This window comes from Bombus affinis, chromosome 9 (assembly GCF_024516045.1).
Source record: "Bombus affinis isolate iyBomAffi1 chromosome 9, iyBomAffi1.2, whole genome shotgun sequence".
Lineage (NCBI taxonomy): Eukaryota > Metazoa > Arthropoda > Insecta > Hymenoptera > Apidae > Bombus > Bombus affinis.
This window is the reverse complement of record NC_066352.1, coordinates 362,138-374,832: the sequence shown is the minus strand read 5'-3', so window position 1 is coordinate 374,832 and position 12,695 is coordinate 362,138. Positions and strand designations below refer to the sequence as shown.

At 31.7% G+C, this 12,695-nt stretch overlaps 1 protein-coding gene across 16 annotated transcripts in view; it reads left to right on the top strand.

Moving 5' to 3' along the window:
• The window catches only part of LOC126920137 (nuclear receptor corepressor 2), a 60,642-nt gene that overhangs the window by 12,822 nt on the left and 35,125 nt on the right, over positions 1–12,695 (top strand). For 14 of the 16 annotated variants that reach the window (XM_050730107.1, XM_050730106.1, XM_050730104.1 and 11 more), the window contains 3 exons: positions 3,685–3,985; positions 9,636–10,248; positions 12,002–12,460. In XM_050730107.1, coding sequence (XP_050586064.1) covers positions 3,705–3,985; positions 9,636–10,248; positions 12,002–12,460 — 1,353 coding nt within the window. In that variant the 5' untranslated portion in view covers positions 3,685–3,704. Of the gene's footprint in view, positions 1–3,684; positions 3,986–4,815; positions 5,083–9,635; positions 10,249–11,653; positions 11,823–12,001; positions 12,461–12,695 lie in introns of those variants that run through there. The other 2 variants (XM_050730109.1, XM_050730110.1) reach the window with 2 other exon arrangements.

Below are 12,695 nucleotides of genomic sequence, written 5' to 3'. Positions count from 1 at the left end.
TATTCATCTTTTATATTTCCACTCGACACTTTAATAACAATGATTAATTGATTATGAAACTGATAACAACAAATTATTGAATATGACTTAACAAAACAGCGTTTAAAATATGCATAAAATTAAAAAAGAAAAAGGTGTGTGTGATCAAAATAATTAAAAAGTCTTTGGAGTATATTTGACTTCGACAAGTGTTTGAGTTTATCAATAAATATAAGTGAAGTATATCTTGACTTTATGTATTGAATGGTTCTTTAGGCCATTAAAAGTCGTAGTAACTTAAAAATTAGAAAATATTATTTAACACGTTCATTCACGAAGACAACCTTTTATTATGATTATATATTCATATAAAGGTTATTTCATCTACAGTATCGACGAGAAGTTTTATAAGATTTTCAACACTAGAGCACGAATAATACACTTCGTAAAATATATTTACATTCGATATTCCTCTAACATAAACATTTATGATTTTTCCAAAGTTCTATTTTTGTTTAATTATGTTGCAGATTTTATGTTAGCCAAAAAAACTGTAGCTTAAGAAAATAGATGTAGCTTCTAACTTATCTCTGATTGATACAATATTTATAGAATACCTAATCTAGATCTTTAACTCTTAATTTATAGTTCAAGAATCACGTTTTTAGGGATTACGATGTTCCCTGAAGTGGCCATGAGGAGGTCGTGATTATTTTTATTTACAATTATCTTTACAAACAACTTTATCACGACGATTCTCGTCATTTATTTCTTTCGACATAGCTATGATACAAATTCTTACAACATTGCAATATGATACTAGTGATACTAGTGAGTAACGCTTAATAAACAAAATATACTAAGGATCACTATCACTAATTATTGCAAGCTTTTTAGTCAATTTACGAGTTTGTGCAAAAATCCAGAAACGAGGATGTAGCTTTCGTAGGAAACTATATTTACAAGAATTGACATAGTAAATTGGTGGGAATACAGCTGTATGCAATTCTCCGAATTATTTCATTGCTATTCTTGCTTGTCTGATATCTTTCGTGAGGTATAATTAGAAATCTCATTGTGGTAATCTCACTACCGAGAAATATATATATGTATTCACCTAGAGTCTAGAGTAAAATAAAATGATATATTACACATTTTTAAAGAATATACATGCTTGTAAAATAAATTTTTTAAAATTAGAATACTGTATATCGAGTTTTTAATTCTTTTATTCAATAGTATAACAAATTTCTTTGTTAATTATTAATATCGACGGAGACATTGAATTTTGAAAATTCTTATAAATTCCAAATTTTGGATCTTGCATTTTTTAACAGTCTCAGTTATAACTTTTATTAATAATATTTTTAACGAAAGACTATCATTGGGAAAATAAAAGAAAAATTATTGCTTACTGATATTGATATATAGCTTTCCAATTATTACTTGGCTTATACATACTCCAAACCGTTTCTATATACAGCTTTCGGTTCTCTTTGAGTGTCATTACAGTACCGTTACTTTGATGATGCTAGCTGTTGACGTCCTTGTGAACTTTTTCCTTCTTTTTAAGGATGGCGTACCACGATCACGCGTTAATGTTACCATTTATTTCACATACAAATGTATGCATTTCGATTGAGACATTCGGTATCAACCTATCAACTATTTATTACTTGTTAATTATCTTTAACGTGACTTATACATACTTAGTCGATCAGCAATGTTATACTTTGCATTCATTTACTTTAAAATCAAGTTTTGCAAAAGCTACATATTTTTAAAGTGTAAGTAGTTAAAGTATAGTATTCTACAATAATTAATACTTGCGCATTTTATGTAACACGCATGTACGAGTTTCGTGGAATTATCTTATAAAACGTATTCAAAGTATATAAGGAAAAGGCAATGAAGAAGGAAAATAAGAAAACAGTTCAAAGTAATTTGTAATAATTCTGGAAAGGAAAAATTGTGCAATGTATTTAATTTGTTATTTATAATTCACGTATGAATTTAACGAAAACGTTATTAATTAAAGAGCGTAGATAGCAAATAACGATAAAAGGTAATATTAATTATTGGATTAAAAAATAATGAACGAAAGTACTATTACATAATCAAGCTTACTGTTTCGTAATAAATATTAATAGTCAATACTTAGCACGGAAATAATCGTAATTAATCATTTCAATTAATTTATTCCACACGTACATTGATTACATACATGTATTGTTTTTATTGTTATCAACATATTAATGAATTATTTTTTTAATTTATTAGAAGAATACCGGAAGCAAAAATTGTAAAAGTTTTGCTCAGTCGCGTTAACAATTATGTTATATTAAAAATTATATTTCTGTAAACAAAACTGACTAATTCCTTATATCTACTATGGAGTATGGGTATTCTAGTTATGATTATGATTATATCTTTTAATGATTATATCTTAGTATTGTCTTTAGATACTAGATATGATAAGAATAGCAAAATTTATAGCAACTGTCTGTAACAAACGTAAGTAAAAATGAATATTGAACATCGTAAATAAAAGTTAATCACAGGAATATAATTGTAGTTTGTTTAGAAAAGTTATTAAATTAAAATACTTATTTCTAAAAGAGCAACTTACGCATGTAACATACACATATAGTGGGCATATAATTCATCGGTGTAAAAATCTGAAAAATATTGGTGAGCTGAACGTTGTACGCTCCCATCGTAAACCCGATAATGGCATTGTGTCTTGCTTGATGTGCACTGTCATACTTTCTAATGTGTAGCATTCTCATGACCTTCCTTTTTGTCTAATCTCCGTATTTTACCAACTGCACATCACAAATTAACAAATAAAGAAAATGTATCGTGACATATTCTAAATTTATCTTTTGGGAATCACAGCAACATTATTAATCTTATTACTAAATTGAAAAATTTTTATTATTATAATGATTAATATAATACCACAAAAGTTTGTCGCAAAATGTGGAATATATAATAAATCTTTTACATTTAAATACAATTAATGTTTTATGGCTCAGATTTAACAACTTAAATTCTATAATAAGTATAACTTAAATAACACACGTATCTTAAGTATTTTTGTCAGCATATATATCAACATAATGAAAAGAGGAGGTTCCGCAGATGTTTTGAGACCGATAACATTTAGTGATATTGCGCGTCTGTGACGAACTTATAAAATTATTGATCGAAATGTTGTTATCTAATTGCAGTTGACAAAATAGGGGATATTATTGATACTGTCGGGTAAAATTAAAATATACATATTAGGAAACGAATGAAAGGAAAGGAGAAGAAGGAAAGAAAGGGTAAAAAGGAGGGAAAGAAAGATAAATGTAATAAATTATACAATTTATATTAACGTCAAATAATCTATGTTTGCTTCCAATTTATGAATCCTTTCTTATAAGGATAACTGTATATAGTATATAATAATATAAAATACAATATATAATAATAATATATATTATATTATATTAAAAATATATATTGATAAATTTATTAGTAAGATAAATAAGTAATTAATAGTCAAACACGAGTATGAAACTATTGATAAGTCTTTAACAACCGATATGAACAATAATAAATAACTAATTTATATATACAAATATAAAAAGGAGGAATTTTAAAAAAGATAAAAAACGAAGGCAACGTTTCCAATTAATTTTTATGTATTTTTTCCAGTACACAATGCGCTAGGGGTGATGGAGACAGTGAGCAAGCAAGTCCAAGTAGTGAGCGGACTGGGGGTGGGGGGTCCGGTGGGCCCGGTGGGTCCAGTGGGGGCAGATTTGCATCACCATCATCATCCTCACCCCCACTCTCATCCTCCACACCCACATGCCCACCCCCACGGTCATCCTCACGGACCCCATGGCCACTCACTGGTCGGCGTAACGTCGACCCCTGGCAGAGGTCAGACACAACCACCGGTCTCGCATAACCAGCATTTACCCGCGAGGTCTACTCCGGTACAGCTACATAGGTAAGTTACTTTCTTGTCTGTGTTGTATTGCTATCGCAGTCACATTGCACACCATATTGTTCACGTGTAGTGTGTACAATATAATTAAAAGTTACTCGCATGCGCTTAATTCTGCGCGAAAAACGACTTAACACATCGTTTGATGAAACGCATCTATAATGCAATCGTAAAGGAATACGCTACGTGAAAGAATAATTATTGTTTTTGTTGTCTTTCAGTTATTTTCATTGATCATTTAGCCTTAAGTATGACAGTATGATATATTGGTACAATGATTGGACAAAATTGGACCTAAATGCATTGATATATTATCATATCATATGATGTGTAATTTATTGAAATTTTATAGAGATAAAAGTATTAAATATAGATAGCACATTGAGTGGGCGTTGATGTTAAAGTAAATGTTCATATTTACATATACAGCTTATATTAATTACGATGATAATATATGCTACTATTGCTTTCTCTATTATTTATGTTACCTTATATAAGATATAAGTTTATAATATTGGATTCTAATTATTGAGTAATTGTTTATAATTAAATTTGAATAGTAGGATATCAGAAAAGATTTTTCTTTTTTAATTTTTCTTTTATTAGAAGAAATTTAGAAATAATATAGTGTAACTATTATCACATTTATTTCTTTTTTATATGTTTTATTATTATATTGCCGTTATTGTTTAAAAATTTAATTATATTTATTAATATATATTGCAATGGTTTCTGTATTGTATAAATTCAAATATTGAAACTTGAAATACGCGGCAGATAGAACATTGAAGTTGGGTGCGTAACATACATTCATTCGGTGTACTGCGCATGCGTTCTCCCAATTTTACCACTACTGCTACCTGTCGATTCTAACCTCAAACGTCAACGTGCAACGTTGATTTTTAACCTTGCAAGGTTTACATTTACAATTTGTAGTTTACTGAGATATATATATGGACGATGGTATAGTGTATTTTACTGAAATTATTAAAATAAAGCCGCAATTTTTGGGAACGCGATGTACCAGATGTGTGAATGGAGAATGTACGTGGGAAGGAAAGATTTCTTTGAAACTCAAGATTGTCCGTTTGCATGATGAAGTAAGTCCACACAGTTATTTCTGTTGCTTCTGGTCGTTATTCCTCGCATGAACAATATCATTACATTATAGCCCATTCTCGTATTAGTATAGTACGTTTCTAACAATGGCATCAGTTACAGTCATATAAGTGATTTCCCCAATGTCTATATCATGAATTTTATATAGAAAAACATTGTAAATTGTTTTGTTTATTAAGTGACTCGTGATATTGCTCTGCCATAAATATCAAATCCTATGGTGTTATCCTATTACAGTTTTTACTATTAGCATAGTAATTACAGTTTTACTATTAACATACAAAATTTAATTAATTAACAATAATTCGCGTATCAGAAATTTCACATAGAATAGTTAGTAACGTACATAAAGAATAAAATAAATAATATGGAAAACGCGGGAAAATCAGTTAGGTTAGGTACGGTGTGAGGATTGTGCAAATGAACCAAACAATACGAAGGAACGCAGTACATGTATATGTCACGCACATTTACACATTTATACATTTACACATACTATGGGTTACATTATGAGTTACGAATCTGGTCACTTATAGACAAAGCTTGTGTAAGAAATAGATATACAACAAAATAAAAATTTTGTTTTATTGCAATCTGTTTTTGAAACAATGTTTGATTTTGATATTTAATTAGAATCTTTATTTTACACATAATGAATTACATTGAAAAAATACGAGGTTATTAATAAAATAGGTAGCCTAAATAAATTGGCAAGTTAAAAATTTCGATTTGTTTTCTAATAATTTATTGTTCATTTGTATTTGAATTGGTGGAAAATGGTAATAGATGTAGGAATTTGTTCAACGGGAAAGAGAAAGCTAACAGTAGGTCGCATGACGGGGAATAAAAGATGGCGGTGATAGCGGAAATGCACTTTTTTTACCTGTGAATAGGTAAAAAAAAGCAAAGGAAAATAATATTAACGTGTTGCATCTAATTACGTATATATAAATTCATAATGTGAAAGTTTAAGACATTATCAATTTTATCAACAAAATATTATGCCGGTTATATAGCATTCTTATAAATATTTGTACAAACTTTATGAATATTTCGCTGACTAAGAAATTTACATTAAAATACCTGAGACATATTTTCAAGAGGAAATAAGTGAGGAAAGAATCAGAGACATTAACGGAGGCGTGAACGAAAAGTAGAATTGGAGGAAGGGGCTCAAGGCTACGCTGATTTCTATTTCCTGCAATTCTCTTTCAGACGAAAACAAAAATAGAATACATTTCTTAATATAACACTTAATTCTTTAATAAAATTGGATTATGTAGAAAATTATAGATATAATATTTAAAAATAGATATTTATTTAAAAATTCAAAGATTTCTAGACTTTGTCGAAAAATTAATTAATCATACATTTTTATAGTTTTATCGTTGTTATCTTGAGTATATTATTTGCGATGGTAATACAATTGCGATGAAATTCATAAGATATATGTATACATTGAAAACATTTGTTATCGCAGGTGGAATTTTGCATTTCTTTTATTTATGTAGGTATTTTATGATATAACTTTATGTAATATAGAATATGTGTTATTGATAAATAGTAATAATGGTGTAGTAATAATTTCTGTTTCGTTTTGGCATGATGTATGTGGCGTTATATGATACGTACTTAGACGCTTTTTATGTTGTTTTCATATTTTAGATGTACCCGCCATGTTTTATACCCTAACCTATCATATTACTTTTTTATCTAAATGTTATGGTCTTTCTTCTCTTTAATTATTTTAAAATCCCTATTATTTCTAATGTAAAGAGTGACATGAAAAATATCATCATATATTTTTATCATCTGGTCAACTGTAAGATATACAAATTCTAGATTAATTTTGTTACTGTCCTTCAAATTTAAGAAATTGTCTGAAAGATACGATTGATTTGAAAATGATTCACAGAAAACAGCAGTTAATTTTATACATCTTATCTATTACAGTGTTATTTATTCCCAAAGGTGGTATTTTATTTCTCACCTAAGTATTAAATTCATCATCATTGAACCTGTATAGGTTCATATGTACAACTTATGTGTGCATATCACGTTATCGTTCTCTCCGTGACCTATGTATGTACGTACATAACATTCTATCGCACGCGCATCATTCATAAAAGGGAAAAAGAGTAGGTGATACATGGGAGGGAGAAGATTTTAGAAGTGGGAGGAGGGGGTCAGTGACCGTTACATCATCGGGAACTCATAGTCTAGGAAAATCCATAAAGTTGTCATTCATTTGCGATTATAAATTTGTATATAAGAAAAAAAAATAGGAATTAAGAAAGATCGAATGATTCATTAATATGAAAAATATATCGTGCATAACTGTGGGCTAATATTGTGGTATAATAGTCGTTTTTATAGCATTAATCGTTTCTTAACATTATATTTTGTCTTTTTATTAATTTAATTTACAATCACTGAAGTTTAGTTTTCCTTCTAGTAACTGGATAATAATTATTGAAATTATTTATATATTTGATAATTATTTATGATAATTTAAAAATATACAGTTCTTTTTTTTGTGAATCGTTATGTTGTGAATAGTTTCGTAATTTGCCTGAAAGATTTAATATCATTAATATGTGTTTACAAAATTTTCAAATAGAAATAGTTAAGAGAGGGTATCGTTGTTAATAGTAGAAAATATATGCATATTTCTTGGATATGAGCTAGGCTAGGACTATATATAGACTAAACTATAATTCCGAATGATTTGAAATATTCATTTAGTTGCTGCGGCACACACTATACTCTTTCAAAAAATATAATCAATTTTGTTTACAGTGTACAAAACATTAGTACCAAATAATAGATATCAATTTATAGAAGAACTTAATTTAGTAATTTTCAAATATATTATTGAATACATGTGTATTACACATAATTTTATTTCGTATTACAATTATGTGTAACAACTACTTTTACGTTTTTTAAGTATGTATTAGTTTATCTTCTGTTCTCAGAAAAAGATTAAAAAAAAATCATATATTCAATAACGTATGAAATATATTAGATAATTTCGGAAAAGAAATCTTTATAAACGCTATATCAGACTACATCGGTTGATCGTTCACTATTATCCACCAACGAATAACGCTAAGAACGTTTGGCAAGCCTCGAATGTATTCAACGATATGGCAACGTCGCCTTACGAAAGCAGACAGGCACATTCACCCTTTGTGATGTTCAACGCATGCGCAGTCATTCTACAGAGAATAGGTACCGATGCACCGGCACGCGGAATCATGATCTGTGGAATACTGCGACATCGCATATCGTTATACACTATGGCGCATGCGCGGTATATTTTGCCACATGTGACAAACTAGCGTCGAAAGGTCGTGTATCTACTATTCTGCCATACATATGTATAGCCAATGGTTGATTTCACGTGAAGCATATTTTTACCGCGTGACGCGATTGGTTAGTTGATGGTCATTCGTCAATTTTTATATGCATTTATTTCTCACAGTTTATCTTTTCATATAAATCTAATTTTGTACACGTATGTAACTTTTTCATATTATTTTTCTTTTAATATGGAACACGCTTCTTTTTTTGACATGTCTACATAATCCTGCGGTTTGAATAATCAACATATGTATGTACACATGTACATATTGTATATAGAATATGTATATATATATAACAACCTGTTTGTAAAAAGTTCATTTGAACATAAGTAGGATTTGTTTATGGTCGTAGGTAAAGTTATTGGTGTATAAACGTATTTGGTTAGGAGATCTTCTTATGTAAAGGTATATTTAGCTTAAAAGTCTACTAGGTAATTTGATATCGCTGGTATAATTTATTAAAAACAAAGGACTTACTTCCCCATAAAGAAAAATAGAATAAAATCTTAGTCTTCAATAAGCGGGAAGCACTTCATAGGTTGTTTCTCTTTATAGTAATCATCGCTAATAACAATATAAGCTCAGTTTCCACGATGTTGACAAGTATCTAAAAAAAAGTATGCTTTTAAGTATTTTCATTATGATACTAAAATGGCTACTTGTTTAGCGAGTTTTGTATGATACGTAAGAATATCTTACTTATAGTGCACATTACAGTAGTGCATAATATATCAAGAAATACAAATGAGGAAACCGTTACCATTGTAGGGACGTGAAGTGTCTAATACGATTGTCTCAATAGAAAGTGTATGTATCGTAAATAACCGCGTTGAGTTTAAAATATCGTAAAAATGATCTTTGTAATTTCTGAACTTTTATACATATACAAAATCTTGTACAATCTTGTGGAATAGGAAATTTAATTAATTGTACTATATAAGTACCAAAATAAATGTAGCACTGTGCAAATACATTTGTTAATATATTTCTCTGCTCCTTTATAATAAATTTCGAATGATATGAATATATATGCATATATATAACATAAAATATGAAAATTACGAAGATTTTGTCGCTACTGATAAATCTTCTTCCAAAATGAATTGTTAATTTGTATGCCACTGTCCCAGTCTAACCTCGTAATTCAGGTTTCCGAATATTTGCAGGCCGACGCAGAGTTATGTCAACATCAAGAGCAGCAGCCCTGTATCTCCAAGAACGATAGGAACAGGAGTGACGTATGTGCAGGGCGGTGCGGCTTCATCTTCAGCAGCAGCAGCGGGGACAGTCGGAAGTGGAAGTGGCGGAGGTCCTTCAATCGGTGGCGGCGGTAGCGGTGGAGGAGGCGGTGGTGTTAACAACGCCGGTGGCGCGAACAGCGGTACAGGAGTCGTCGGGGCTGGAGGTGGTGCTGGTTCTGTTGGAAACGTAGCACCAGCCGGAAATGGTAACAACAACGGTACCAATAACAGCGCCGTTGCGGGGAGCAATAGTGGCGGAAACAGCGGTACAGTGGGTGGTGCACCAGGAGGTTACGTTGCTGTGCCCATGCCTGGTAGCCTGCGGTATATCCATCCATACCCGTCGACGCCTACGTCGGCGTCGGTGCCGGCTGTAGCGACGATGGTCACATCGGCCTCGTCGGCACCGACTCCAATACCCGTTCCAGCACCCGCAGCTGCACCTGTCAATCCACCTACAGTTAGTCAAACACCACCACCATCGCTTTCGGGAACATATGCCACAAGAGATGGTGGATATCGCGGCACCACCACGAATGTAGGTATTTTTCTCTTCGATTTATCCCACGATAAATCGGTCGCGCCCTCATTTCTTCTTATTCTGTTGCTTTCGTTACACATGAGAGAAAGAGAAAGAGAGAGAGAGGGAGAGAGAGAGAGAGAGAGAGAGAGAGAGAGAGAGAGAGAGAGAGAGTCACTAACAGGTTTTAGATAACAGATTATAAATCTTCATTTTTTCATAGACAGTGGGAAATATTTTTTCTATCGATTAAAGGCTTGCGTGTAAATATGTAGAACCACAGGAAATGAAAGATTAAATTTTAATCAATGTTAATTTAATAAGATATCCCTAATAATAAAATAAAAATTGTAGGACAGAGTATCCCATTTGTAAAGGACGATACATAAACAAATTGACTGTACTAAGACAAGTATATATTCCATTTAATATTCTTTGCATTAATTTATTTGCTTCTTCCACAAAAATTTGAATTGTTTCGAAAAAAGAGTTGGTAGGTGAAAGTCGTATAGGAGGTTAACATGTACAGTTCATCATAAAAGTTTACATATACATATGTATCCGACTTTTTTCATTAATGAAAAGTTGTTCAAACTAATCTCTTTGCCAGAATATTTGTAATTGATTAGATGTATTTGTGGCTGGCTGATTGTATATATATTTTATATATATAATAATCTATTACACCTAATCCAGTGTTTTAAACGCGTTACACGAAACGCGCATTGTATCTGCCAGTGTCCTTGACTTTCAACCACTATTAGCTGTCCCCTGTTCTCTTCACTACCTAGCAATATAATCTTCTTTGTCGCGGATGTTGTGCAGTTTTGGATTAATTTTATATCGAAGTTGCGGAATTCTGATGAGATTATGTTTGATGGTTTTAGCAATATCTTTGTTGTAAATGTTGTTTCATTTTATTTCAACAATTTTAAATTTTGTTTACGTTCATTTACGTTACGTGGTAAATTGTCAACTTAGTTTAAAATTTGTAAATGAGCGTAAGTTTGATTTAAAAATCTTACTTTCTATTTTGGGATGTTTATTATATATATATATAGTAATAATAATAAAAATACAATAATAGAATATATAGTAATAATAGAGGTATACTATGTAACATTGAACACAAGAACTATGAATAAGTCAGAGTATATGAACATGTATAAGAGAATAATTATATCCCCTGTATGTTATACTTCTGTTATCTAAAAACAGAAAAGAAAAGAATGTATAAAAATCAAGTCTAGTTTATTAAAAGTGTAGCTGCTTATTCGAATCGATTTCGAATTGAATCATATATTTAATCATTAATGCTCGATTATCTTTTCTAAAATGAAAATACTCGATATATAGATAGAATCAGATAAACAGCTTAGTAAGAGGTCATATCTGTTATCTGTTTGGGTGACAGATTATGATCCTAAGGCATGGTATAAGCAAGACGTAGAAGGCGTGAGAAAGAAAGACGAATCGACTAAAAGTGGAGTTTAGTCATAATACGAGTGCAAGGAACGTATGACGGTGTCGTAGGTATATCGATGGTCTACCGTCTGCCCTCTTGAACCGGGTCATCGATTTTCTTGAAATAGGTTCGTGCCGAGAAGGTTAGACAAGATAAATTGAATAAAATGCGCGATGAAAAAAGCAATAGAACCACACACATCTTAAATGAGAAGAAGATAAAGATAAAGATAGAGCAGAATAGATAGGGGGACAAATAAAATGAGATTCGAAAGAATGGACAGATATTTATTATGACATCTTTCAGGTGAACGAGAGGATTGCCATTAGCGTGAGCAGTAGTCCCCTGTCGCAAATAGGAGTCGGTGTTGGAGTAGTTGCAGCCGAATATGCGGCGAATAGCGGTATAGGTAGTGGTATGGCTGGTGGAAGAGGGGACAGACCGAGGATATCTCTTTTACCACCTGCTTCGGTGACACCAACACCTTCACCAACAGCACCAGATTATCAGCACGTGTCCAGTGCAAGAAATTCACGAATAGCCCTGATGCCCGTCCAGCCGGATCAGTATTGCAACCGTACGGCCGTTGAAATGGCCAATCTGCAGGAGGCGCCGCCTTTCAAGAAGATACGCCTCAGCCAACCGACTCAGATTCAATTGCAGTCCCAATCGCAATCTCGCTGTCATAGTTTGTCACCTGCTGACCCGTGCGTTAAGCAGGAGCACGTGGTGCAGTTGCAGCAACCACTTAGGATAGACACTAGGGTGGGTACATAGGTACATAGATACACAGGATGATTCAGGATAAATGTGAAAAACCTTGACATTTAGCAGATTGTTTTCGAGATAGCTTTGAGAAACTTACTGAGAGAATTCTATTGTCGATATTTATGTAGGTACAAGTATTTAACCCGCTGAGTGTCGCGTTATATACATTTGAATGATGTCTGTGTATTTTGTAAAGAATTCCTTATTTGTATTTGATGTTACAACACTATAG